This window comes from Mustela putorius, unplaced genomic scaffold (genome assembly GCF_011764305.1).
Source record: "Mustela putorius furo isolate JIRA1106 unplaced genomic scaffold, ASM1176430v1.1 tig00537227_pilon_pilon_pilon, whole genome shotgun sequence".
Taxonomy (NCBI): Eukaryota; Metazoa; Chordata; class Mammalia; order Carnivora; family Mustelidae; genus Mustela; species Mustela putorius.
Window position 1 is genome coordinate 2,808,907 of NW_025422368.1, and position 27,698 is coordinate 2,836,604.

The 27,698-nt window shown below is 50.4% G+C and overlaps 3 protein-coding genes across 13 annotated transcripts in view; 2 read left to right on the forward strand and 1 right to left on the reverse strand.

The window, feature by feature from the left end:
• The first annotated feature begins 149 nt into the window (after window positions 1-149).
• ITGB7 (integrin subunit beta 7) lies at window positions 150-16,078 on the forward strand. Of its 3 annotated transcripts, none has more exons than XM_004774639.3 (16): window positions 150-247; window positions 6,873-7,008; window positions 7,639-7,842; window positions 9,534-9,735; window positions 9,812-9,982; window positions 10,752-10,993; window positions 11,341-11,499; window positions 11,813-11,908; window positions 12,050-12,139; window positions 13,011-13,157; window positions 13,485-13,678; window positions 14,050-14,273; window positions 14,518-14,737; window positions 14,876-15,084; window positions 15,394-15,551; window positions 15,807-16,078. In XM_004774639.3, the coding sequence occupies exons 3-16, from the start codon at window positions 7,642-7,644 to the stop codon at window positions 15,885-15,887; spliced, it is 2,394 nt and encodes a 797-aa protein (XP_004774696.1). In that variant the 5' UTR covers window positions 150-247; window positions 6,873-7,008; window positions 7,639-7,641; the 3' UTR covers window positions 15,888-16,078. The 3 variants fall into 3 exon arrangements, with proteins under 3 accessions (XP_004774696.1, XP_004774697.1, XP_044929150.1); XM_004774640.3 differs by having other exon boundaries at window positions 6,873-6,949; XM_045073215.1 differs by lacking the exon at window positions 150-247 and adding an exon at window positions 3,232-3,250 and having other exon boundaries at window positions 6,873-6,949.
• A 455-nt stretch (window positions 16,079-16,533) lies between these two features.
• ZNF740 (zinc finger protein 740) lies at window positions 16,534-26,155 on the reverse strand. Of its 4 annotated transcripts, none has more exons than XM_004774646.3 (7): window positions 26,019-26,155; window positions 24,848-25,158; window positions 22,146-22,295; window positions 21,713-21,802; window positions 21,130-21,253; window positions 20,707-20,825; window positions 16,534-19,812 (listed from the first exon to the last, which is right to left on the reverse strand). In XM_004774646.3, the coding sequence occupies exons 2-7, from the start codon at window positions 24,854-24,856 to the stop codon at window positions 19,723-19,725; spliced, it is 582 nt and encodes a 193-aa protein (XP_004774703.1). In that variant the 5' UTR covers window positions 24,857-25,158; window positions 26,019-26,155; the 3' UTR covers window positions 16,534-19,722. The 4 variants fall into 4 exon arrangements, with proteins under 4 accessions (XP_004774703.1, XP_012902356.1, XP_012902357.1 ...); XM_013046902.2 differs by having other exon boundaries at window positions 22,146-22,327; XM_004774647.3 differs by lacking the exon at window positions 16,534-19,812 and adding an exon at window positions 20,082-20,195.
• Window positions 25,579-27,698, forward strand: part of CSAD (cysteine sulfinic acid decarboxylase) — a 28,385-nt gene continuing 26,265 nt past the window's right edge. The window contains exon 1 of one of the 6 annotated variants that reach the window (XM_013046899.2): window positions 25,579-25,851. The gene's annotated coding sequence lies outside the window, so the exon portion shown is untranslated. Of the gene's footprint in view, window positions 25,852-25,997; window positions 26,124-27,698 lie in introns of those variants that run through there. The other 5 variants (XM_004774643.3, XM_013046900.2, XM_004774645.2 and 2 more) reach the window with 5 other exon arrangements.

Consider the following 27,698-nt stretch of genomic DNA (forward strand, 5'->3'; position numbering starts at 1 on the left):
ATAGGGTCTCGGTAGCCAGACAAGCTTCCTTGCTTCCTTCCAGATCCCTGTATCATCACCCCCTCCCCTTGGCTCAATTCCACCCCTATGGGCTCCACCTTCTAGGTCAGTTACCCCACCACCCCGAAATCTCCTCCACCCCACCCCACCCCACCCCAGGGCGTGTCACTTCCTCCTCTGCAGCCTCCCAGATCAGTACACAAAGGCCACCGCTGCTGGAGGAAGAGCTGCTCGGTGACATTCACCTGTGAGTACCAGGGCACCAGCCCTCTTCCTCCTCTCTTCTTACAACCCAACCCCTGCCTGCTCCCTACCACCTCCATGGAATAGGGCTCTGGGCTCTGACCCCAAGATGCCCAAGATCCGGCTGAGACTGGAGAAGGCTCTGAACTCATTTCTGAATTCCTAAGATCCTCTTCCCAGTTCCCTCCTCCAGTCTCTCAAGCTCTCCCCGCCTCACCCCTACCCATCTCTCCTGCATAGGTTTCCCAAAAGTGGGGCTGGAGAGGGAGGCAAAGAAGGTAGGGGAATGTATGACTGCTATCATTGGAGAACCTGCCATGTGCCAAAGATTATGTCAAGGTAGAGCTCTCCCAGTGTGACTCCCCAGCAGCTACCCCAGGTGCCTAGTGCCTGGTGCTCAGATCAGATCTGCCAGTGACAGCTTGACAGTGACTACCACGGTCCTGGGGGATGGTGGCCCAATCGCTCTGTTCTCTTCCCTCCTTGTGCTGCTGAGTGGGCAGCAGAGGATTCCACCTGATTTGGGAGCTCTGAATAGGTTGGGCAAATGCTCTGTTTCTCAGATGGTGAGGGGGAAATGTTAGGGTGTGTATTGGAGTCAGAATCGAGGCCAGGAAAATGGGGCAACTACAGAGGGAAAGAAGGGAAGATGGCAGAAGATCCCCTCAAGGGAAGAGAAAAGGGGTCAGGTGGAGCCCACTGGAGTTGATGGGGAGAAGGCACAACTTTTGATGAGTCTTACCTGTCTTAATCCCTGTTCACTGTCACTTTCTGCCCTGGGATTCAGGTTTGTAAAAAGAGGGGGATAAAGTTGACAGTCCTGCTGCTCTATGGTTAGGATAAGAGGGAAAAGGAAGTAGAACAAAGAGTTGTACAGAAGTGGTGAAGAGGGGCGCCTGGGTGGCTCAGTGGGTTAAGGCCTCTGCCTTCAGCTCGGGTCATGATCTCAGGGTCCTGGGATTGAGCCCCACGTCCAGCTCTCTGCTCAGCAGGGAGCCTGCTTCCCTTCCTCTCTTTCTGCCTGCCTCTCTGCCTACTTGTGATCTCTGTCAAATAAGTAAATAAAAATCTTTTTTTTTTTTAAAGATTTTATCTATGGGCGCCTGGGTGGCTCAGTGGGTTAAGCCGCTGCCTTCGGCTCAAGTCATGATCTCAGCGTCCTGGGATCGAGTCCCGCATCAGGCTCTCTGCTCAGCAGGGAGCCTGCTTCCTCCTCTCTCTCTCTGCCTGCCTCTCTGCCTACTTGTAATCTCTCTCTGTCAAATAAATAAATAAAATCTTTTAAAAAAATTAAAAAAAATATTTTATTTATTTATTTGACAGACAGAGAACACAAGAGACAAAGGCAGGCAGATAGAGAGGAAGGGAAGCAGGCCCCCTGCTGAGCAGAGAGCCCGATGTGGGACTCTATCTCAGGACCCTGAGATCATGACCTGAGCCAAAGGCAGCGGCTTAACCCACTGAGCCACCCAGGCTCCCTGTCATCAAATTTTTGAGTGGGTTGGGGGGAGAAATTAACAGAAACAAGCTGCAGGTCGTGTATCCTCAAGTTAGAAAGAAGAGGGAAAATTGGGAGAAGGGAGTTGGCAAGTCCTGGGCAGGGAGTCCCAAGGGCTCCCTTTAGGGGAAATGAGTGGGTTTGAGGTCTCTGGATATGTCCAATCCTGGGGGCCCCGCCTTGACAGATGAGTCAAAACTGGGCTTTGTGCTGCAGCATCGTTGGCCTCCTTGACCACAGGCGTGCAGAGCAAGCAGGGTTGAGGTTACAGAGCCTGAGCCGTGGGCCGACCTTGCACAGGACGGGGGCCCCGAGACATATACATATATATATAGCACCTGAGGTCCTAAGTGGTAGTACAGCTGAGGTCAACAACTTGGCACCCCACCCCTTCCCCATGCTGTATAGAGCATCCATTTGAATCTAGAACCAGGAGGAGGAAGATGCAGGTGCTTCAAGCCAAGGACTTAGTTGGCCTTTCTCATACACACACCACTAGTGGGAATATAAACCAACACAGTTGCTAAAGTGCTTATGTCAGTGATAACCCGCCAACATTACAAGTGATACCTATTTATTGACCCTACAAATCCTCTTCCAGGGACTTAAAAAAATTATTCATTTATTTGCCAGACAGAGAGAGGGGGGGAGCACAAGCAGAGAGAGGTGCAGGCAGAGGGAGAAGCAGGCTTCCCACTGAGCAAGGAGCCCGATGTGGGGCTTGATCCCAGAACCCCAGGATCATGACCTGAGCTGAAGGCAGACGCTTAATCAACTGAGCCACTCGGGTGTCCCTTCTTCCAGGGACATACCCTACAGATTCACTCACACACATGTGAAATGATAAGTGCATGAATTTCCATTGCAGCATTAGTTTCAATAGTGAGCAATTAGAAGCAATTTAAATCCCTATGAGAGATTAACTGTAATGTGATATATCCGTGCTAAGTGGAAATCTATATGGCTGTGAAAATGACAAGCAAGTTCTTTACTTTCTTCAGTAACAGGTTTCCAAGAAAAGTAATTGAAAGAAGAAAAAAATAGAGGACAAAACTGCGTGTATTCTAGAATTGTGACCGTAGAAATCTGTCATTTGATCTGACCATTTGAAGAACATATGTATTTATATTAGTTTGTATATGCATAAAACAATCCCTAGAAGGATTATAAGCAACAAAAGATAATAAAAAATTGATGGTTATTTATTTGGAGTGAGGTGTGGAAACGGAAGGATGGGAGATACGAGTGGGAGATTTGTAAATGTTTTGATATTTCATGTGATAAAATGCACATAAAATTTATAATGTTGTAAAGATTTTTTTTAGATTTTATTTATTTATTTCCGATAGAGACAGAGAACGAGAGAAAGCACACGCCATGCACAAGCAGAGGGAAAGGGAGAAGCAGGCTCTCCACTGAGCAGAGAGCCTGTCTCACGGGGCTCGATCCCAGGACCCTGGGATCACCACCCAAGCCGAAGGCAGACGCCTAACCAACTGAGCCACCCAGGTGCCCCTAAAATTGATCATTTTAACCATTTTAAGTGTTCAGTTCAATGGCATTAAGTACCCTTACAATGTTGTACAACCATCACCACTATCTAGTTTTAGAACTTTTTTTCACTCCAGAACAAAACTGCCCATCAAGCGGTTATTCCTCATTCTTCCCTCCTCCCCAGCACCCCCTGCAATGACCATCTACTTTCTGTTTCTGGGGATTTGTCTAGTCACAAGAGTTCCCATAAACTGAATCGTACAATGTGTGTGTTTTTTTTTGTGACTGGTTTCATTTACTTAACATTGCGTTTTCAAGTTTCAGCGATGTTGTAGCATGGGTCAGGTCTTCATTCCTTCCTATGGCCAAATAATATTCCATAGTGTGGAGATAGCACATTTTGTCTATCTGTTCATCAGTCAATGGACATTTGCATTGTTTCTACCTTGAGGCTATTGTGAATAGTACTGCTATGAAGGTTCATGTACAAATTTTTGTTTTATTTATTAAATTCTATTGTACCATTTTACATTCCCACCAGCAATATATGATGGTTCCATATTCTCTACACCCCCTTTTTCTATTTTTTAAAGAATTTAATATAGCCGGGTGCCTAAGGTGTGTCTGGATTAAGTCTCTGCCTTCGGCTCAGGTCATGATCTCAGGGTCCTGGGATCGAGCCCCACCCCACGTCTAGCTCTCTGCTAGCCGGCTTCCCCTCTCTCTCCCTCTGCCTGCCTCTCTGCCTACTTGTGATCTCTCTCTGTCAAATAAATACATAAAATTTAAAAATATATATATTAAAAATTTTAATGTAGCCATTTACTGGGTATGAAGTAGTATCTCACTGTGGTATTTGATTGGCATTTCCCTGATGATTAATGGTGTTGAGCATCTTTTTCTGTGCTTGTTGGCCATTTGTCTACCTTCTTCAAAGAAATATCTACGTAAGTCCTCTGCCATTTAAAAATGGGGTGGTTAGGGGGCGCCTGGGTGGCTCAGTGGGTTAAAGCCTCTGCCTTCAGCTCAGGTCATGGTCTCAGGGTCCTGAGATCCAGCCCCACATCGGGCTTTCTGCTCAGGAGGGAGCCTGCTTCCTCCTCTCTCTCTGCCTGCTTCTCTGCCTACTTGTGATCTCTGTCTGTAAAATGAATAAATAAAATCCTTAAAAAAATAAAAAATAAAAATAAAAATGAGGTGGTTAGGGGCACCTGTGTGGCTCAGTGGGTTAAAGCCTCTGCCTTCGGCTTGGGTCATGATCTCAGGGTCCTGGGATTGAGCCCCACATTGGGCTCTCTGCTTGGCAGGGAGCCTGCTTCCTCCTCTCTCTCTGCCTGCTTCTTTGCCTACTTGTGATCTCCGTCTGTCAAGTACATACATAAAATCTTAAAAAAATAAAAATAAAAATGGGGTGGTTTGCCTTTTGGTTGTTGAGTTGGAGGAGTTCTTTATATGTTCTGGATCCTTCCCAGATATATGATTTGCAAATATTTCCTCACTTTCTGTAGCTTGTCTTTTCGTCTTCTCCATAGTGCTCTTTGAAGCACAAAAGTTTTATATTTATATATTTATATTTTTTGAAGTCTAATCGACCTATTCTTTTTTTCTTTTGTTGCTTGTGTTTTTGATGTCCTCATTAAGAATCCATTGTCAAAGGGCACCTGGGTGGCTCAGTGGGTTAGGCCTCTGCCTTTGGCTCTGGTCATGATCTCTGGCTCCTGGGATCGAGCCCCATGTTGGATTCTCTGCTCAGTGGGGAGCCTGCTTCTCTCTCTTTCTGCCTGCCTCTCTGCATGCTTGTAATCTCTATCTGTCAAATAAATAAAATCTTTTTTAAAAATCCATTGTCAAGTCCAAGGTCACAAAGATTTACCCCTCCATTTTCTTCGAAGAATTTATAGTTCAAGGACTTACATTTAGGTCGTTGATGCATTTTCAGTTAATTTTTGTATATGTGGTGAGGTAGAAGTCCAACTTCCTTCTTTCACATGTAGATAACCAGTCATCCCAGCATCATTTGTTAAAGACTGTTCTCTCCCCATCGAGTAGTTTGGCACCCTTGTTGCAAATCAAATGGCCGTAAATGGATGAATTTATTTCTGGACTCTGGATTTTATTTCATTGATCTACATGCCTACCCTTGATCTACATGCCACATTGTCTTGATCACTGTAGCTTCCTAGTAAGGCTTGAAAGATGTGAGAGACCTCTGATTTCATTCTTTTTCAAGATGTTTTTTGGCCATTCGGGGTCCCATGCAATTCCATAGGAAGTGTAGGACCAACTTTTCCATCTCTGTAAAAAAAGGCCATTGCAATGTACCTTTCTGATTTTTTTTAAAACATTTTAATTTATTTATTTGACAGACAGAGATCACAAGTAGGCAGAGAGGCGGGCAGAGAGAGGGGGGGAAGCAGGCTTCCCGATGAGCAGAGAGCCTGATGTGGGGCTCAATCCCAGGACCCTCAGATCATGACCAGAGCGGAAGGCAGAGGCTTTAACCCATAGAGCCACCCAGGCTCTATTATTAATTGACAAACAATTAATAAGTTTTTAACAATCAGAAATTTGCCTGGTTTTCCCTGGAGGTCATTCCAGGAATTACCCTGCCTTCAGGCTCTTTCTTCAGTCTATATTTGCTCTGTGCAACATACAAGAAAGATAAAAGTTTACCAGCCGTGGCTTGCCTTCCTGCATTATCCCAGGCCTTTAGAAATTTCTCTTATGGTTTAATCTTTATTCCTCTTGCTACCATGTCAGTTACCTTCCCTGACTCTCTCACACACTCCTTCATTAGCTCTAGTCTTCCTTCCTCTCATTTCTTTTTTCTTTTTTTAAGATTTTATTTATTTATTTGACAGACAGAGATCACAGGTAAGCAGAGAAGCAGGCAGAGAGAGAGAGGAGGAAGCAGGACCCCTGCTGAGCCCCAGGACCCCAAGACCCCAGGACCCCGGGATCATGACCTGAGCCGAAGGCAAAGGTTTTAACCCACTGAGCCACCCAGGCACCCCTCTTCCTCTCATTCTTATTCCCTGACTTTCCTTCCTTAAATTTAGAACCCTTGACCCTCTCTTTCTTTTTCTTTCGTTCTTTCTTTCTTTCTTTCTTTCTCTTTCTTTAATGTTTTTTCTCTTTTTAAAAAGATTTTATTTCTGGGGCGCCTGGGTGGCTCAGTGGTTTGGGTTGCTGCCTTCGGCTCGGGTCATGATCTCAGGGTCCTGGGATCGAGCCCCGCATCGGGCTCCCTGCTCCGCAGGAAGCCTGCTTCCCTCTCTCTCTCTCTCTCTCTGCCTGCCTCTCTGCCTACTTGTGATCTCTTTCTGTCAAATAAATAAATAAAATCTTTAAAAATAAATAAATAAAAAGATTTTATTTCTTTATTTGAAAGAAAGACAGAGACAGAGCATGAGCATGAGCAGTGGGGAGGAGGCAGAGAGAAAGGGAGAAGCAGACTCCCCGCTGAGCAGGGAGCCCAATATGGGGCTCAGTCCCCGGACCCTGAGATCATGACCTGAGGCCAAAGTAGACGCTCAACCAACTGAGCCACCCAGGCACCCCTGTTCCTTCATTTAGAATCCAAGATTATGAAAACTGCAAGGCCTGTCAGATTATTTATTTAACTGTCTCTTTACAGATGTGGGAACTAAGGCCCAGAGAAAAAGTCTGATTGGCCATACAGCCATCGAGAGACTGAAGCAGGACGAGAACTTGGTGTGTTTCCTGTTTGGTTCTGTTCCACTGTGGCTTGGAATCTTGGTGACTAGACATTGGTGGGTGTAGACCTTAGTGCTTCGGGGGCTAGTCCCCAGACTCTTGTTAGGCCATTTTGGCCACCTTCGCCCTGGCAAAGTCTGCACAAAGGAGGGACAAGACTTCTCTGAGGGTCCTACCCACGTGTGGTGGTTGTCTCTTCCCTACATTTTTTTAAAAAAGATTCTATTTATTTATTTATTTGAAAGAGAGAGACTGAGCAAGAGAGAGACAGCATGAACAGGGGGAGAGGGAGAAGCAGACTCCTCTGCTGAGCAGGGAGCCTGATGTGGGGCTCGATTCCATGACCCTGGGATCATCACCTGAGCTGAAGGCAGTTGCTTAACCAACTGAGCCACCCAGGCCCAGGTGCCCAGTCTTCCTGACATTTTAAAGAAATAGCTGAATCCACAGGGAGAGACTCTCAGAGGAGATAAAGAATTGAGGTAGAGGTTTGTTTGTTTGTTTTCTTAAGTAAACTCTACACCCAAGGTGGGGCTTGATCAAGAGTTGCATGCTCTAGGACTAAGTCAGCCAGGCACCCCTGAACAGAGTTTTGAGAATGACAAACACAGGCTAAGTTTAGAGGACTGAGAGCTTAGAGGCCCTTCCTTAAGGACCCATGTGTCACCCTTTATGTCCTATTGTAGGCCATGGTGGCTTTGCCCGTAGTTCTTGTTTTCCTGCTGGTCTTGAGCAGAGGGGAGAGTGAGTTGGATGCCATGATCTCCCTGTCCGAGAAGGCCACAGAATGGAGGGATCCTGATCCATCCCTGCCGGGGTCCTGCCAGCCCACCTCCTCCTGCCGGGAGTGCATCCTCTCACACCCAAGCTGTGCATGGTGCAAGCAACTGGTAAAGCTGGGCCTGTGGCTGTTGGAGACTGTGTATAGGTGTATGTGCAGAACAGAGCTCTGTGCGTGATTGTGTGGGCAAATGTGTGATTTCTGGGTGCACTTGGCAGTCCCATGGGTGACTGAGTTTGTGCACCTAGGACTCCTGTGTGTGACTGTGTGTGTGTGCATGCATGTGTGTGCAAGTGTCCTGTGTATACACTTGTGTGTCTGTGTATTTGCGTATCTCTGGAGAAGACTTGGTGACCTTACATTTGGTGGAAGTATGTTCTTGCTGGAACTCACACTTGCATACAGGTAAAGTGAGCTTTGGCACATGCGTACATGTGAGAAAGTGTTTGTCAGCTCAGGCAGCCGTAACAACATACCACAGACTGGGTGGCTTAAGCAACAGGGATTTATTTCTCACAGTACTGGAGCCTAGATCCAAGATCAAGGTGGCAGTCATTTTGGTTCCTGGTGAGAGCCCTCTCCCTGGCCTATAGTCAGGGTGTAGACAAGATCTCTGGTGTCTCTTCTTATAATGGCATCAATTCCACCACGCCCCAGCCCAACCACGTGAGGGTTCTCCCTTCACGATCTCAACTAATCCTCATTTCTTCCCAGAGGCTCCATCTCCAAATGCTTTATCATCACATTGGGGGTTGGTCCCTAATAGAAAGTATATGACTGGTTTTCTGAGTCTGTGTTGCGGGTGCATGGGCATAGCCTTCCCAAGGAATGTAGTCTCCTGTGGCTGGGAAAGTAGAAGGAAAGGAGGTAGAAGTGGGTAGGTTTTGGGGGAAAGACTTGATCTACCCAAGTGGCCCGGAAGGATGCTGGGGAGGAGGTGTTCACCTGGCCTGTCAAACAAGAGGGTTCTTTGTTTGTGCCTTAAAGAGACAGGGCTCATGGAGTGGCAGAGCATGGTGGGTACCTGAGCTGGGGGGTAGGAAGAGGGAGAGTTCGATCAGAGATGAGGGCAAACTCCCTAGAAGGCAGAGCTACAGAAGCTGAGTGGAGGCTGAGCCAGCAGGGGGAGAAAGGCACCCTGTGAATCTGGGAGGACCGGAAGAGGATACTCAGAGTCAGTGGGAGATGGAGAGCAGAGATGGGCGAGGCAGTCAGATACCAGTCTGCCTCCTTCAATCTCTGGACCTAGGACTGGCACCAGGGCCAGTTGAGAAGCCACTGTAACCATTTCCTTCCTCTGCCACTTCCCAGCCAGTCCCCAAGGGACCAGACACAGGGGTGGGAGCTGGGTGGAGGGAGGGGAGAGGAGTCTCCTGTTCTGTCCTGGTCCTTCCCCCTCTGGGGGCAACTTAGCCTGGGTCTTAACCTGACCAGCTTTCCCGTTTTGGCCTGAGCATGCAGGAGAGCTAGGACTAGGAGACCAGGCTCCTCCTTTTCTTGTGGTAGTGAGGTGCCTGAGATCTCAACAGGAAGTCTGTGGCCCTGCGGGGGAGGAGAAGGGTAGGTGGCTAGGGAGAGGGGGTTGTCTAGATGAGCAGAGGGTAAGTGTGGTGCTAGAGGAAGTGGGCTCAGACAAGACAGAACCAGGTTTGGAGGTGGCTGTGGGGGGACGGAGAGGGGAGGGCATTCGAGGGGCTCAGGGCACTGTGAGGGGAGGGTCGCGAGCGGCCTGGATCGCAGGTGTTGGGGTGGGGGGTCCGTGGGGGACCAGAGTCCCGACGCGCTTCCCCTTGGATTCAGAACTTCACCGCATCGGGGTTAGCGGAGGAGCGGCGCTGCGGCCGGCGACAGGAGCTGCTGGCGCGTGGCTGCCCCTTGGGGGAGCTGGAGGAGCCCCGCGGCCGGCTGGAGGTGCTGCAGGACCAGCCGCTGAGCCCGGGCACCCGCGGCGAGGGGGCCACACAGCTGGCGCCGCAGCGGGTGCGGGTCACACTGCGGCCCGGTGAGTCCCCGGGGCGGGGCCGGAGGGCGGGGCCGAGGTGCCATCTCCAGCCCGCTGACCCACGCCCGCCCACCAGGGGAGCCGCAGCAGCTCCGAGTGCGCTTCCTCCGGGCCCCGGGATACCCCGTCGACCTGTACTACCTCATGGACCTGAGCTACTCCATGAAGGACGACCTGGAGCGCGTGCGCCAGCTCGGGCACGACCTGCTGGTGCAGCTGCAGCAGGTCACACACTCCGTGCGCATCGGTGAGCGCCCCGCCGGCCCTCGGCCTTCCCTTGCGGGGAGCCTGGGCCCCTACCTGCCCTCTCCTAGTTTTTAGCAGACCTGCTCAGGCTACGGGTTTCTGGTCTCTCCTCCCAAAGACATTCATCTTCCAGGACAGAACTGGAGGGGATTTAAGAGGCTGTCCAGTAGGAGCACTCATTCCACATGAGGGATAACTGAGTCCCAGAGTCTAGCCAGACGGGGTTCAGACAGGGTCAGACAGGGTCAGACAGGGCGCCGTGGATCTACCAACCAGATACTACCCTGATACTGTTACTACCAGATACTGCCCTGATGCCACTGTCTCAGCCCCATCTGTGTCCCTCCAGCAAGGGCTAAATACCACTGTCCCTGGCTGTGCCTTCTGCACTCACATCTCCCTTATTCAAGGGATGCCCTCCTTTGCATCAGGCTATACCCTATTCCGTCTCCTTCCTCCAGAGACCCTGCCTGACTGCCACTGTGTCCTCCTCTTGATCTCCTCCATCCCCCACTGCTCTGAACCAGTGATCCAAACCTTTTGCTCCACCCCTTCCCCCGCCTCCACTGGCCAAGTAGGCCAGATACTCAGACCCTCCATGCTGGGGGCACTTGCTCTCATTATCTCCTCTACTCCTCTGTGACTGTCCCCCTGACCGCCCGCCACTGCTTTCCATGGACCTCTGCCTTCTGAGTCCTCAGCAGAGGCCCTTCCACCCTGCAGCTAGCCAGTGACTTCTGGCACAGCCCTCATGATTTCCACCCTCCCAGGCTTTGGCTCCTTCGTGGACAAAACGGTGATGCCCTTTGTGAGCACGGTGTCCTCCAAACTTCGCCACCCCTGTCCCACCCGGCTGGAGCGCTGCCAGCCACCCTTCAGCTTTCGCCATGTGCTGTCACTGACCGGAGATGCTAAGGCCTTTGAGCGGGAGGTGGGGCGCCAGAACGTGTCTGGAAATCTGGACTCGCCTGAAGGTGGCTTCGATGCCATTCTGCAGGCTGCACTCTGTCAGGTGAGGACGTGGGGAGGGCATCTGGGTCCGAAGAACTGTTTGGGGCTGAGACAGCCACCTAGGGTCATGCAGTGCCCAATTCTAGGAGTGCCCTTTGTACCATCCTCAGTGTAGTTTGCATATTCATTTGAACAATTTCCTGGTGGATTGGACTAAAGTACCTTAAGGAAGAGGCATGTTTTTCTAGTTCATAAGAAGGCCTCCACCAGCAGCGACCATGTTTGGGGGGCTGGGGAAAAGCAGGGGGCTGGAGACAGGGGGGTACACAAATGACTCAGAATGAGGCTGGCAGATCCTTGGCTCATAGAGCAAGGTGCACAGCCTAACTTCCACCCCTCCAACCCCAGGAGCAGATTGGCTGGAGGAATGTGTCCCGCTTGCTGGTGTTCACTTCGGATGACACATTCCACACAGCTGGGGATGGAAAGTTGGGTGGCATTTTCATGCCCAGCGATGGGCACTGCCACTTGGACAGCGATGGCCTCTATCGTCGCAGTCCAGAGTTTGTGAGTCTCTACCCTCGCCCCACCCCTATCGGAGCCACCCCTCCTCTATGCCCAGTCCCCCCATCCCTGCCTCCTCGCCCTTACCAGTGACCACCCTGCCCTCTTCCCCAGGAGCTCCTCTTCTCCATGTCCCCCCACTGGTCAGACAGAAACCCATGTCACCCCACTCCCTAGCCCCTCCCTCCTCCTTGCTGAGCCTCCCGGGTTCCTCTAGCTGGTGGAACCCTGGTTTCTGGACTTCCTGGGCAGAGGGCATATTGGATGTTGTGGGGGAGACTGGCGAACCTCACCTTATCCCTGTTCCCCTGCCCAGGACTACCCCTCTGTGGGTCAGGTAGCCCAGGCCCTGTCTGCGGCAAATATCCAGCCCATCTTTGCCGTCACCAGTGCCACGCTGCCTGTTTACCAGGTGAGAGCAGTCTGAATGCCGGACCTTCCCGTCGTGAGCCTTTCTCAGCTCCCTCAAAGACCGCTCTCCTCCTCCCCATACGTCCTCGCCTCCCTTCCAGACCCTCCAGAAGCCCATTTCCCTCAACTCCTCATAACCTAGGAGCTGAGTAAGCTGATTCCTAAGTCTGCAGTGGGGTTGTTGAGCGAGGACTCCAGCAATGTGGTGCAGCTCATCATGGATGCTTATAAGGTAAGGGGCTGGGACTGGGCAGCATGGCGAATGCAGGCCCTGGAAAGGGGCCTTTGGGGAGGTGACAGAACTGAGAAGGACTGATCGCTTTTCGGTGTAGCCCCCCACGGCTCTTACCTACAGTTTGTCTATGGCTGTCATTAATCATTCACTCAGCTGGGCTGACACTTGTACATCTGAAGTATCTGGCTTATGTGAAACACAGAGCCCTGCTCTGGGCAAGGAAGGAAAGGAACATTCAGTGAGCCAGTATTTCATGCCAAACACTGTCCTAAGTGCTCATGCTGCTTGCCTTCCCACTTATCCCCTGAACCCCTGTTTGCTAACGATTAGCATCCCTATTTTATATATGAGAATACGGACACAGGGGGCTGAATGACTTGCCCAGGGTCACACAGAGAACAGACAGAAGGGCTGGCATTTGTGCCCCAGATGATCCATAAGGAAAGTAACATCTGGAGCCTACTTTCACTGAGCTTACAAATAATTCAGAGGCATTTTTCACAGGAACCATAGAATTTTACAGGTAGAAGGAACCATAAAGATCCTTAAGTGTTTCTTGAGCTTAGCTCTGTAACCATGCTATAGGCATCTTATGATGGTGATCACATCCTAAAGCCACAGTGAGAAAATCTGAGACAAGATCCAATTTCCCAGGGCAAACTCAATTGAAAGACTCTGCCCTCGAGGGCTTTACGTGTACAGGTTGTATATCCTGATTGGGAGTATGAGAAGCAGCTCCTGCATGTTATAAGGGGCCCCACAGCAGGCCTAGGGCAGGCCTGTGGTGGAATTTGGAATGGCTGCAGAGGGCACAAGGTGGGTTTGGAGTCCTGCTTTCACGTGGTTACTCACTGTCTCCCTTCCACAGAGCCTGTCCTCCACGGTGACTCTCGAACACTCTCCACTCCCTCCGGGGGTCCACATCTCATACGAATCTCAGTGTGGGGATCCTGAGAAAAGGGAGGGTGAGGCTGGGGACCGGGGCCAGTGCAACCATGTCCGAACCAACCAGACGGTGAGAGCCAGCCGAAATAGGCAGAAGGAAGGAAGTGGGGGTGGGGGAGGGAAATTGAAGCAGGCAGGAAAAGATTGGGGGCAGACAGAGAGAACAATGCAAAAGCGTGGGGTTGTTCTCCCTCCATCCTTTCTGGAAGGGTTTTAATGAGTGGCTTTCTCCAGTGGGTTTCTAAGAGATGGGTGTTAGCATGATCTTATCCCTTCATTTCCTAAGGAATAGGTTCTTGATGATCAATGGGTTTGGCGTGTGTGTGTGTGTGTGTGTGTGTGTGTGTGTGTGTGTACACGGGACCTCAAGTCTGATTTCTGCCCATATTGTCCTCAGGTGAATTTTTTGGTTGCTCTCCAAGCTACCCACTGCTCCTCAGAGCCCCAGCTTCTGAAGCTGCGAGCCCTTGGCTTCTCAGAAGAGCTGACTGTGGAGCTACACACTCTGTGTGATTGTAACTGCAGTGACACCCAGCCCCAGGCTCCCCACTGCAGTGATGGCCAGGGGCTCCTACAATGCGGGGTATGCAGGTGAGGCCTCCTGCTTCCTTTCAGCCATGTGGCTCTTCACACATGACCAAGCCCAGTATTTCTCCTCTCCCTTCTTATCCTCCCACTGGCATCTCTAGACATCTTTTTCCAGATGTCCCAAGACTCCACCCTGAATTTCATCTGAAGTTTCCCAGATATGCCAAGACCCTCCCCTCCATTCTTTTACTCCTTGGTGCTCAATCACATACTAGCATCCCTTCAGCCACTCGTCTCTCTCCCACTCTTTAGAGATCTTAGGTTTAGAAGATCCTGGGAAAGATAGGTCAAGGGATGGTAGCCCTCTGACCCACCCTTCCCTTTCCTGGCTCTGCCTGACTCTGTCTGACTCTGCCTCTGTCTTCCCCTCCCAGCTGTGCTCCTGGCCGCCTGGGCCGGCTCTGTGAATGCTCTGAGGCTGAGCTGTCTTCCCCTGATCTGGAATCTGGGTGCCGATCCCCCAATGGGACAGGGCCCTTGTGCAGTGGGAAGGGACGGTGTCATTGTGGCCGCTGCAGCTGCAGCGGACAGAGCTCCGGGAGTCTGTGCGAGTGTGATGATGCCGGCTGCGAGAGACATGAGGGCATCCTCTGTGGAGGTACCTGCAGGCTTTGGGAGAAGGGAGGGATTGGAGTGGCTCCCAAAGGTATTTAGGCTCTGGGGACTTCATGGCCTTAAGGGTGAGTATCGAAGGTTCTGGTGTAGGAGTTGGAGGTGGCTGGCAACCTTGGGAGGGAGTTGGATGCACGGGAACAGACCAGCTTTAGGCAGCCTGTGGTGGCATGTGATGCCCATTGTGTGTGAGGAGCGTGGTTGTCAGCCCAAGCATGGCTCTGCCCCAGGCTTTGGCCGCTGCCGATGTGGATCGTGTCACTGTTTCGCCAACCGCACTGGCAGAGCGTGTGAGTGCAGTGGGGACACGGACAGCTGTACCAGTCCCGATGGAATTATCTGCAGCAGGCACGGAGAGTGCAGGTGCAACCGCTGCCAGTGCTTGGAGGGCTACTTTGGTGCCCTCTGTGAGCAGTGCCCAGGCTGTGCGACGTCATGCGAGAGATACAGGTGAGGCCTCCAGTCCTGTGGCTTGGGAGCAGAGGCACAGTGGGACTCGCAGAGCCACTCCCATCTGCCTGCTCCTTCCTGCCGTGTAGTGTGGGTGACAGCTGCCTAGCTGGTAATCTACTGATGTCCACTGGACAGGAACTGTGCAGAATGTGGGGCCTTTGGAACTGGCCCCCTGGCCCTCAATTGCAGCAGGGCTTGTGACTCTCTCAACGTGACCCTGACTTCCGCCCCTATCCTGGATGATGGCTGGTGCAAAGAGAGGACCCTGGACAACCAGCTGTTCTTCTTCCTGGTGGAGGAGGGAGCCGGAGGCAAGGTTGTGCTCAGAGTCAGACCCAAAGAGAGTAAGTGGGCAGGGATGCTATGGACATGCCAAAGGGAGCCCTGGAAGTTTGATTGGTAGGGCCTCAAAACTCAGGTTGGGGAGGTGAAGAGAATGGGAAACGAGGCTAGGGGTTGAAGTAGAGCAGAGTGTCCAGGCAAAAGTGGAGGTGATGGACCAAGTGGACAAGACTAAGGTCTTGGCCACTGAGGATAACCTTGGCCACTGCTGGGTTCCCTTTGTTTTCAAGGACAGGCAGGGATGGGGAGGCTGGACACATTGTGGGCAATGGCCGATCAATCCCCATGGCTCTGTTATTTCTTCCCCATAGGAGCAGATCACACGCAGACCATTGTGCTGGGCTGTGTGGGGGGCATTGTGGCAGTGGGACTAGGGCTAGTTCTGGCTTATCGGCTTTCTGTGGAAATTTATGATCGCCGAGAATTCAGGCGCTTTGAGAAGGAGTGGCAGCGGCTCAACTGGAAGCAGGTGGGGAAGACTGCCTCCTACCCTGCTGGGCTCTCCCTGGTTAGGACCTCTTTGCTCTCTGCTGCCCATCCCCTGCCCCCCAGCCCTGGCTCCTTCCACTTAGGCCGCCCCCTTACTTTGGTCTGTACCTCCCCTGGCCCATCCCGCTGCTAACTTCCATCAGCTCTTGGGGTGCTGCTCAAGTTTGAGGTTGGCCTCTTAGGATCAGATAAAGCCCAGGGACTCTTCCTCATCATTTCCAACCTCCTTTCCCAGGACAACAATCCTCTCTACAGAAGTGCCATCACGACCACTGTGAACCCTCACTTTCAGGAGGCAGGGAGTCCCCTTCTCTGAAGCAGAGGGAGGAGCACTCCTCCCAGGGCTCTTCTCAGCTGCCTGGAAGGGGACTACTGAGGAATAGTCACCACCCACTTCATTCTCAGAGTGACACCCGAGGGCTGCCTACCCCTGCAACCATGCTTCCCTACCTCATGAGTGGGGGTTAGCCCCCGCTCCCCGTATACAATAAAGAGTCTTACCTCAGAGCACCGCTGTCATCTTGCTTTTACCCAAGGCCAGAGCAGGCTGTGGAGCCTGGGCCTCAGAAAAACATGTGCTCCTTCCTCCCACCTGAGTGTTGGGAGAGCCTGTAACCCGACGTGCAGGAAGGAGGTTTGGTAAGCGGCTGGCTGCCGGGCGGGTGGAGGGGGGGGCGCTTCTCCATCCCCAGGTAATGCTGATATGGGAGGACTTGCAGACACACACTCAGAGACACGTTGGTACCCCGCCTCATTTTGTTCTAGCATGCATGTTTTTTTCCCCGCCCCCTGTATTCAGAAGTGTTACCCTGTTTTCACTTGCACTTGTTGCTCTTCTGGGAGGGGAGTTTTAAACAGTGGTTTCCAGGATGCTGGAGGTTTGAAGTGGTTACATTTGGGGGGAAAACAGAAAACCACTTTGGCCCCAAAGAAAAAGCTTTCCCAAAAAAAGAGATAGTATGTAGAAAAGCCCCATTTTCTTTTTATTTAAATATCCTAAATATATCACGAAGGAACATACACTGCACTTTAATGGTAAAAAGATACAAGTTTATAACATCTTATAAAAACTACCATTTAAAAGTGATCTTGTTCATTTGATATTCCCCTCCCCCAATAGCAAAATAAGTATATTAAAAAAAAAGAGAGAGAGGGAGGGAGGGAGAGGGCAGAGAGGAAGAGTTGGGAGGGATTGTTAAGATAAAAGCCTCAGGACTGCAGCAGAGGCAAAGAGCGTCTGGGGAGAGAGTTAGAAGTTGTGGTGGGACCCCACGTCTCATTTAACCCTCCAATGTCAAGCCATAGGGCACAATCAGTAGCTAAGTGATGAAAGAGGCTGTTGGGGGTGGACGGAGAAGAGCTGGGGTGCAGGCAAGGGCAGGGCTGGTAGGGCCCAGTACAAGCCCCCCCCCCCCGCCAAGAACTGGTGCTACTCTTTCCCAGGTCCCCAAATTCCATGTCCTGGTCTCTGAGAGCCTGCCCTAGCTCCCTTTCCCTTCACTCCAAACGCACCTGAGGCATCTGTCCAGTGCTAGACCTCACCAGCTGAGGAGGGCTGGGGCCTTGGGCCCAGGAGCCCCTGTAGCGCTCTTCTTCTGTGCTTTCCCTGGGGTGTAAGTGGAACTTCCGGGCCCTCTGGGAGGCTAAATTACTCCTTTCTTCTCTTTGCTCCTCTCTCCTCACACATCCTTGGCCCCAAAACCTGGACACCTAAACCTCCCTGCTCCTGAGTTGCCCCCACACCCAGTCCTTGGCAGGGGTGCTTCTGGTATGGCTCTTTACACACCTGTGCACAAACTCCCTCTCACCCACCCTGGTAGGAGACTGAAGCTGTGGGGGGGCCGTGGCACACTGGGACCTAAGCACACATCCGCACATGTAAGGGAGAGGTCACTCAAGGGATTCTCTCCACACACATTCCACCCCCTAAACAGATTAGCTGCATCTGGCAGGGAATGAAGCCTCCTATTTTCAAAAGTCTCCTGGGAGAAGTTTGTTAAATGTTGCCTCCTTCCAAGAATCTACTCCCAGAGGTGAGTGATAAATTCCGGCCCCAGCAGAGCCCTCTAACAGGAAAGGGGTTCACTCATATACGGGAAGATACCCAGCTTGCGGGGACCACATGGCAGCTTCAAGGACTGAAGCCTAGGTTCTGGACGGTATCAAATGCAAGTGCCAGCGTAAAGCTAGAAGAGCACAGGCGGCAAACACATTCCCCAGTGTCTCTTCCAAAGGATCTCAGGCGCCATCAGGGAAAATCTGAAGGGTGCCATACCTCTCTTTTTCCCTGAAATCCTCACATTTCGAGGTATAGAGCCCCTCCCCCCACCTCAGGTAACAGCCAGGAGCTTTCTGCTGCTGTTCCCTACATTTTCTAGGAAATGAAGTCACACTGCCTGGAGTTGCCATCTTAGAGCCCCACTGACAGCGTGGTCAGGTTCACCAAGCCTCCATGATTATTCCATGATTACTCCCCTCTACAGGTCAGGGCAGGCCACAGTGGGGGCCAACCAAACCCCAGGACCTTCCATAGCAGAAAGAGGGTTTTTTATTTCACTTAAAAATTCATGTTTACAAGCTATGGCTTGGATTAAACACCCTAACCAGCCTGTTGAATCAATAAAAAAAAAAACCCTCCAAAACAAAGCACTTCACTCCCCTAAATCAAATTCCTCAGCTCCTGCTGGGACCTCAAGCACCCTCAGATTTGGTGGTGGTGATGGGGGCTGTTTCATGCTCATCCTCCCCTGAGTAGAGGGCCAGAGAAGGGTTTGGCTCAATAATATGCCATCTCCAAGCATACAAACACAAGCACACACTTGAATGAACACATTCACACGCGCACGCACACACACACACCCCTGATCACTTTTTTGAGGGTGGGTAGGGTGGTGGTGTTGGGGCAGAGAAGAGCAAAGAATATGATTAAGAATAAAACCTATGATAGATTTCTTCCTCAGTCCTTTCTCTGCAGCACCCCCCTCCCCCAATTCTTTGTTGGGTAGGGATGGCCATTAAGAAGGAAACGAAGATCTTATTCTTTGGGACCGAAGGCCACACCCCTATCTCCTCTCCCTGAATACAGTGATAGGACTTGGGCAGGGAGAGCAGCTCACACTGCTCAACCGTCATGTCAGGGGACACCAAACTCCTCTGTTTCTTGAACAGTTGTTGCTGAACTTGGGACTAGTTTCGGGTTGTTCCAAGAGGGAACAAGGAGAGAGAGCCCCCTTTGATATCCATGACTACCTGCTGAACACCTCTGTCTGGCTCAGGAGTCAACGGCAGCGAGGTAGCCACACACTATCTCCAAGATCGAGTGCCCAAAGAGGGCATGGAAGGGCTCTGTGGGCCGCTCTCACCCAAGTTCCCTCCACAAGGCACTTGAGCTGACCCCAACAGGTACCAGGGTGGCCTGGACCAATGCAACAGCTGTGGGCACAGCTCTTGCTCTTCCCTGGAGGAAGAAAGAGGTACCTGCCTACTCTAGTTGGACCCAGCCCTTATCTGCTCCTCCCGCCATTCTTCCTTCTGTCCTTACAGTGTATAAGGAGACCAAGGTAAACTCAGCTGCCATCCCTGATCCTACTCTCCTTCAAACAGAAGGTGAGATGCAGGGCTGTGGAACACTGAGGATCAACTGCAACTAAAAACTCAATTTTGGGGAGGGCTGGACCAGCCATAGTCCCTGCTTTGACCAGGGCTCTATGCCTCCATGTTACCTGTATCCACAGTGTAGCTGCTAAAATTGCTTTTGGATAAACAAAAACAAGAACAGAACAAGCAAACAAATCCCTCTCCCCAAACCTTTCCATTTCAGCTGCCAGCTGGAGTCCAAGGTTGTGGGAGCCACACCAGTCTTGGTCCTGTACCTTCAGTCCCCACCTATAACCTCAGCCAAGGGTCCAGGGACTAGCTTCCCTACCCAGGAATGCTGTAGGAACTTCCCCGAGATACTCATAGTCTCAGATTATTTACAGAGCTGAAGCTCTGAGGCCGCTGTCCCCTGATGCACTCTTCTGGTCTCCTGGGTCAACTCCTCCAGGAGGGGGACAGGTACAGACGGGGTGGTGGTGGGACCATCAGACCAGAGGGGGTGCGCTCTTCGGTAAATTCTTCTGATCACTCCCACCACCCAGGGCCCCTTGCGCCTATAGAGAAAACTGCCCGTCGGAAGTCTTGGACTGGCACCCTTGGCACATCCGTTTGTGTCTGAGTAATCGATCTGTCCGAGAAAAACACTGAGAAGAAAGGAAGGATTAAGTGTTGAGAGAACCTCAGCTACCTTTGGCTAGCTCTGCCGTCCCTATGTGGGAGGCAGGCATTCGGTTCCACATGCCCTCAGCAAGTACACAGACAGCAGGAGCTCACAGTGGTTAAGAGCACAGGCTCTGAAGTTGGGAGTCCTGGCTCTAGCACTCAGCAGCTGTGCAACCTTAGACATGGTATCTAACAGCACTCAATCTGGACACTCAACTGTAATGGGGCTAAAGTACCTACTCACAGAAGGGCTGTGTCATTCATCCAATATTTATTGTCTGTCTCAAGGCAGGTACAGTTCTTGGGGCTGAGGATAGAATGGTGAACCAGAGGGGCAAAATCTCTGCCTCATGGAGCTTCCATCCTAGTGTTTTGAGATTCAGTGTAAGAGGGTGGAGCAAACATTCTTATCAGATCAGACAAGGACCCCCGCCCCCGGGGCAGAGATGGTCTTTCTTCCAGGTGCACCAGCTCTGAGTTTGACTGAATCCTGCCTCTACCCTCAATCTGCTGTGACTTTAGGAAACTTAACCTCTTTGAATCTCAATTTCCCCATATGTGAAATGATGAGAACACAGGTCTTTATAGAATTAACATGAGGATTAAAAAGATAATCTATGTTAAACAGGCTCTCACAGTACTCTGCACAGAAATAAGTACATGAAAAATGCTATTGTTAATACAATTATTTTCATGGCCCCTCCCCATAGACAGCTGCATAAGGCCAGAGAGGTACACCTCACCTGGACATACTAACTCTATCATGGCCAGGAATTCAATGTGGCCCCTTGTTAGGAAAGTGACGGGGGCGGGCCCTGCTTCTTGGTGAAGGAGAAGTTTGTTGTGCGGGGTGGGCGGAGGACACATGAGCTTACCTGATGACACCGTTCACACTGGTAGGGCTTTTCACCACTGTGTACACGCTTGTGACGCTCCAGGTGGTACTTCTGGATGAAGCGCATATCACATATATCACACTCAAATGGCTTTTCACCTGGCCCACGTGGAGAGAGAAGTTGATTATCAGGAGGTTCACAAGGTAGGGACTTCATTCGTATTTTCCCAGAAATTTTTAATTTTTAGCCATGTACAGATACCTAATGAGGAAGGGTGCCCAAAGCTGTTGATCTCACTGACACTAGATACAGAGCCACAAAATTTCTCTAGCTAACTCACTTATCTTCTTTTTCTACTTCTAATAGTTGGCCTCTAAACAAACCCAACAAGAGCTACACACACACACACACACACACACACACACAAAACTACAGATTACTGAATATGAGCAAAAGACTTACCAGTATGAATAAGAATGTGCCTCTTGAGGTGGTAACTGCTCCTAAAGGCTCCAAAGCAGTGTTCGCAAATAAAATTTTTGGGAATCTTTACTTGAAAAGAACCATTTTGTTCCACTACCACCACCTAGGGGCAACAATCAGGCATGTCATAAGGCTATCTCTCAGTCTCCTTTTTGTCCTCATCCTACCCTAGGTCAATTTCCAGTTGCTGGACAAAGTAATTTTTCTGATGCTGTCATCTCCCTCATTCCCTAGATTTAAGAGACCCTCTGAGGAAGGAGGTGGATATGGGTAAGCTGTATGCCCCATCAAACCCAACACCTCTGAATGCGACCTGAGGGAAGTCTACCTGCCCACAGGATCCCATGCCCTCCCTGGCCCTCCTTCCTTTACCAAGGATGTTCCGGAGAGGGCAGAAATCAAAGACCAAAATGGTCTATGGAAGAAATCCGAGTGATACATTCACTGGCTACGAGTGACCAAAACATCTAGGGAAAACTCCAGGTTGAATCACAGATGAAAAGAAAAGAAGGATTATCCTATTACCAAATGATACCAGTTCGGGGATTACCCCATTACCTGCCTTTTTAACAGTCTTCTTTGAATGAGAGGCCTCAGCCAAGCTGTCATCATCTTTGCGACTCCGGGACTTATCGCTGTCTTTTCGGTGGCCCTTTTAAAATAAATCAAAGCTAAACTCACAGTCTATCTCCCTACACAAGACAGGAAACCAAATGCTGTGCTTGCAGACAGCTTCTAAATAACAGTAACCACCTGCCCCAAAGGTTTAGAGAAGGTACTCATCCATTTCCTAAGTACTATGGTGTTAAGGGGTTATAGGTAAAGAAAAGCCCTTCCTTAGCTCTCTAAAATACCCACATTCACTCATTACCCGGCTGGATCCCTTTTCCCCACTTCCCTAAATAGATGCACTGAGGAATTAAAGCTTGACATCTCCTGGCAGAGAGCTTGGGCCACCCGACCCCCAGGTGCCACAATGGACTCAAACGCTGTACCTGACTTGAGCACCTCAGCACATCAGGGCTACCTGCCCGCTCTCCATTCTCGGCCTGCTTGCTGGCAATCTGGCTCAGCATCATCTTCTTGCTGGCTGCAGTGGGAACCAAACTCACACCTGCTAGGCCTTCACAAGCCAGGAGACTTGCCTAAGTTGAAAGGAGATGAGGTGTCAGGTCACCTGGCAGGCAGGGCAGGACAGAAACAGGCTGCCATCTTCTGTACAACTACCTTTCACACCCAGCCACAAACTGCTTCTCTAGGGAGTGTCCCTCTCTACTTTGAGAAACTGTTTCCTTCAAGAGTACTCCCTAACTCACCTCACCAAGAACAATTTACTTGTTGTTATTCAGCATTTAAATACCAATCAAGTGAATAACCAAGTATTACTGACACTTTTGTCATTAGCAGTGTGGTAGGACATGTTACCAACTTGACCTTGTGAATGGGCATGAGGGTCTGCCCTGCTGATCCACTGAAATGGGAGATTTCTAGCAGACTTTCCTCCTCTTCCTCTCTCAACAGAAGCTTCAGAGCTCACTATGATTGGCAGATATCACTGGTGCCAAATACATATTATTTCAGGTCCCACAAACATGCTTATCAGCAAACTAGGTTATTTCTCCCTTCAGATTTTAAATTCCCGAGGTGTTGTCAATTTTAACAGGTCTAAAAATTAAATCACTTGGAAGAATTTTAGGGTTGAGTATCGCTTTCTCTTGACCTCCAAGGCCATTTATTTATGTGCAAATCCATATGTTTTCACATTCTCTACTCTATGTGTAGTTTAAAAACTGCTCAAACAAGGAATGATTAAAATTTCCTCTTTTCCTGGTTATATTCTTCAAACTAACTTTGTTTGGCTAGCACTAGAGGATATTTTTTTACTGAAAAAACATTAAGAAACACTTCAAAGAAATAGTCCATCAGCAAACTTCCACAAGTCATTTATTTAAAAAATTCCTTTTAAAAATTATCTCGGGGTGCCTGGGAGGCTCAGTGGGTAAAGCCTCTGCCTTTGGCTCGGGTCATGGTCCCAGGGTCCTGGGATCGAGCCCCACATCGGGCTCTCTGCTCGGCAGGGAGTCTGCTTCCTCCTCTCACTCTCTCTGCCTACTTGTGATCTGTCAAATAAATAAATAAATAAAATCTTTAAAAATACTCTCTTTAAAAAAAGTTCCTTTTAGTATAACCTGCGACCCCTTCTTTCCTTTCTCCTTCAAGGACTTTGGACATTGAAAGGTTTAGAGGTGGAAAGTTCAGATCTGCTGTTTGCACTGCATAATCGTGGGCAAGTTACTCCACCTTTTCAGGCCTCAGTTTCCTTAAATGCAAAATGTTTACGAAGAGTATCTACTCTCACAGGGCTGACAAGAATAAAACTAAGATACAAATACATAGTGGTACCCAATACAAAGTTAGTGATTAGTGAAAGGCAGTTTCTCAGAACAAGAGTGAACATGATGCTGTGAAGGGGGTTGGAAACAAAGGAAGAAGAAACCAAAGGGCTCCTAATCTGCATGGAAAGGAGGAAGCTATGCCTGCAGCTGGAAGAAAGCCAATTATACTATAATCAAACTGCCCTCCTGGTGAGACTGGTAAGGAAGGTCCCTGGAAGAAAGCTGGGAGAAGCTCCAGGGATGCCTGCACATAGCTTTGCTATCCACACTTAGAGCAATATAACAGATCATCCTGTCTCTCCAATCCAATCCTGTCCCCTCACAATGACAACTACCTTCTAAATACACTGATCTGACACCACTCTGCTACTTAACATTCTTCTGAGAGCTCCCATTCCCTACAGAATAAAGTCTGATTCCTTAGCGAGGCATAAAAGGCCCTTGGGTTATACTCTTACATCCTTAAGAAACAACTCCCTTACTCTAACTCTTCCCTCTATCATTACCTACCCTGTCCCCCTAACCCATTTAAGTCCTTTCCTCCTTAACTAGCAAACTACATGCAGTACTTCTAACACCTCATCACATTCTCCTATGCCTTTAAGCCTCTGCCCATCCAGTTCTCCTTGTCTGAAAGCCTTGTCTGCCTGTTCGTCTAGGAAAATCCCATGTATTCTTCAAGCTTCATCTGCTTTTGTTCATCCAAGCAGAGGTACCCTTCTCTCCTCTGCCACGTACATACCTCTATTATTATATGTTCCTTCAATCAACAGTTTCATTGAGTCTCTGCTGCTAATCAACCACTATGCAAGGTATTATGTACATAAAGATAAATAACAGACTTTCTCTCCATTTACCCCGACCCCAACCCAACTATCCTGGAAGCTTGTTGGGGATGGGGATAATCTTATTCATCTTTGTATCCCCAGCATAATGCCTTGCATGTAACAGGAGTTCAATTAATTCCTGTTGAAAAAAACAAATGAAGCATTCACCAGACTCTTCACTCCCTCATGCCCCTCAGCACTTAATGTACCAAGTGTAAACTGAGTAGTTGTTTTGCAAATGTCCCATCAGTGCCTGTGATGCAGAATGGCCTACCTCCTTTATTTGACTGGAAGCTCCCTGAAGGCAGGGGCTGTGGCCTGTCTCTTTTCCTTCCTCTAGATCTCCCCCTGGTGTTTAATACAGAGCTTGGCTCACTGGGCTGGTCAATATGTTGACTAAGGCAGCATTCAAGAGTGAAACTGCAAACACGCTTCCCAGTGATCTTGAAGGAGGAGGATTCTATAGCTTTTTACCTGAGCCATGCTGATTTCTCACTTAATGCAACCCAAAAGTTCAGGAGTTTGTTGATCCACCTTTCCTAAGACACTGTTGTTTGAAGAACTGTCACCAAATCACTGTAACAACTCCTTCGTGTCCTTTCAGTCCTGCTGCCATATTGAACTGCCTTTGTCTTCAAACAGAACTTAGTGTCCTCCAAAGGGAAGATAGATGTTCCAAGAATCCCTGGACTCGGCCTGGCTCCTGCCTATGATCTGAAGAAGTCTGCCAGTCTTGGTTTTCCAACTGAATCCTCTTGTTGAAGTTCACGATCTGTTTCAGAAACCTGAAACCAGAAAAGGAGATGGGGCTGTTAGGTGCAACATTCTCAGGCCATACGACCTGCTGGACCTTTTTTTTTTTTTTTTTTTTTTTTTTTTTTGTGACCGTGGCGGCTCTCTGTGAACCTCAGAAAGAGGACATTAGTTAAGCAGAGTTTTCTTTCTAGGTCAGGAGAAGAAACTGGCCTCCAGGGCAAAGACGAGCTGCCAACAGGAGTAAAAGTAACTGGGGCTTCTCATGGATGAACTGCAATAGGCCAACTGCTTGGATTTGCCATCTTACGAATAGAAGAAGGGGGCGGAGGCCCTTCGGGGCTTTTGTGCCGAGTGGGCCGGGCCGCGAAGCTCGCCCTCTATTAAGGAGATCAGAACTGGGGTGGAGAAAAGCTCAGAGGCTATCGCTTGAGTAGCAAGGCAGCAACCGGACTGGCAGTGTGCGCCGGTCCGGCCCACACGTGCGCATTCTCCGAGTCCGCCCGAAGGTACGGAAACTCGCTGCGGAAGAAGGCAGGCAGGCGGAGGCCGGCGCTCCGTGTTCCTTCCCTGCTCCTCCTCCTCCTCCAGCCAGCCAGCCAGCCAGCCAGCCGCAGCGCCCCGCCGCACCGAGCCGGAGGAGAGCCCCGAGAAGCGCGCTAGGTGCGTGCTCGCGCCCGCGTCCCCGCCAAGCAAGCCCCTCTCCGCCGGGCGGAGCGAGCGAGGTGCGCGCGCGCGCGCGGCCCCTTCCTCTCCCCGGCGAGCCCCCTCCCTTCGCCACGCGCCCCTCCTCCCTTCCCCTCCCCCTTCCCGCGCGGCGCCCCACGGCCTGTGAGCTGCTGAGGCGCCGCCGCCTGCCCGGACGACGCTGCGCTCCGAGGCGTGCTCCTACCTGCCAGGCGCGGCCTCCCGCGGTCTCCCAGACCGCGCGGCGCCTCCTCCAGGCCCTAGCACACCGTGCCAGCCCCGTGGCCGCCGCTGCCCTGCCGGGACCGAGGCAAGTTTACAAACACCAACCCGGGGCCCGTTTCCCCGGAAGCACTTCCCCCTCCCCCTCGTCCTCTCAGCCGAGCCGCAATATCCACTTCCGGGCTCGGAGCCTGGACCGGCGGGAGCAGCCAGAAAGGGGGTGAGGCTGAGGACGCTGGGAGGGTTGGGGGGGGTGGTTGTGCAGCTGGTGAGTGGGCGGTACCGGCGCGCGGAAGGACGGGAAGGGGGCGGGCCGGCGGCACGACGCGTGCGCCGTGGTAGGGCGCGCCCCGGCGGCCATCTTGGCTGAGGGCAGGAACAGAGATTGTGAAGTGACGTGCGTTGCGTTCTTTCGATAGTGGGCTGTTTGAGGCTCCTTGAAAAAACGCCATCAGTTTCTTTTCCTCGCGTACGTCCCCGTGTCCATCTGAGCCTGCAGCCCCAAGTAGAGCATGAGTAGTTGGTACTCAGTCTTTTCACGTAACTCAACGAAGGTCCTCTTTATCTGAGTTTTCTATCAGACCCAGCCCTGAAGATTCTGGGGCCGCCCGGTTCCTGGGAGAAGAGTTAATTTTCTTTGCATGCTTCGGCCGTGTACACTCAGTCTGGGCGTGTGCCGAGGCCAGTCTGGTTGACTTATACCGCTTACCCCTTCATTTCAGACCTTCCAGTGTCTAACATTGGCCTCCTCGCCTGAAAGAAGCCATAGGACTCCCCTCAGTAGAAGACGAGTTTCATTGGAGACTAAGTCATAGAGGGTGGCCCTTGGATCTGGCGTTAAGAAGATGGAAACTTGAACTTTTCTTTATAATCTCCCAGCTTGAGCTATTAGGGAGAGGTCCCGCTAAAGATGGACTATGCCAAGTGTTCTTAGTGGATGGAAATGTTAATCCATTTTAATCTCAGCTTCTGCTGTAGGTGCTGCTAGGATGTGAGTTTAGGAGAATTAATTGAGATGCCAAAAGAAAAATACTTATTTATGAAAGAGAGGAATTCCCAACTACACTTTGTACATGGGCTTCATTTCCTTGAGCACTTCATGTTTTGAGCCGTTGACAGCAAATCTTTGTGCTCTTAGACTCATGATAAAATTGAGATAAAAAATAGAGATATGTCATCAGAAAGAACCTTTTTTTTTTTTTTTTAAAGATTTGCATTTATTTGACAGAGATCACAAGTAGGCAGAGAGGCAGCAGAGAGAGAGGAAGGGAAGCAGGCTCCCCTCGATTCCAGGACCCTGAGATCATGACCTGAACCGAAGGCAGAGGCTTTAGCCCACTGAGCCACCCGGGGCCCCAGAAAGAAGTCTTTAGAAAAAAAAAATTCGCTCATATTTAATGTTTTTTGTTTGTTTGTTTGTTTGTTTTTCTTTACACTGAGAGAGAGAGATCATAAGTAGGTAGAGAGGCAGGCAGAGAGAGAGGGGGAAGCAGGCTTCCTGCAGAGAGCCCAATGTGGGGCTTCATCCCAGGACCCTGAGATCATGACCGGAGCCGAAGGCAGCGGCCTAATCCTGAGCCACCCAGGCGCCCGCTCATACTTAATTTGCCAAGTCCACACACACATAAGAAGAAAAGGCAAAAATGTTAACTGTCTGTTTTCT

What these genes read in the sequence shown, in the direction of transcription:
- ITGB7 (XM_004774639.3), top strand. Translation starts at nt 7,642, where the DNA reads ATGGTGGCTTTGCCCGTAGTTCTTGTTTTCCTGCTGGTCTTGAGCAGA. An exon ending in ATGTCCGAACCAACCAGACG is followed by an intron (nt 13,158 to 13,484) that starts GTGAGAGCCAGC and finishes TATTGTCCTCAG; the next exon opens with GTGAATTTTTTGGTTGCTCT. An exon ending in CAGAGTCAGACCCAAAGAGA is followed by an intron (nt 15,085 to 15,393) that starts GTAAGTGGGCAG and finishes TCTTCCCCATAG; the next exon opens with GAGCAGATCACACGCAGACC.
- ZNF740 (XM_004774646.3), bottom strand. An exon ending in CAAAGAAGACTGTTAAAAAG is followed by an intron (nt 21,254 to 21,712) that starts GCAGGTAATGGG and finishes TGTTGCCCCTAG; the next exon opens with GTGGTGGTAGTGGAACAAAA. An exon ending in AGTGTGAACGGTGTCATCAG is followed by an intron (nt 19,813 to 20,706) that starts GTAAGCTCATGT and finishes CTTTCTTCTCAG; the next exon opens with TGTTTTTCTCGGACAGATCG.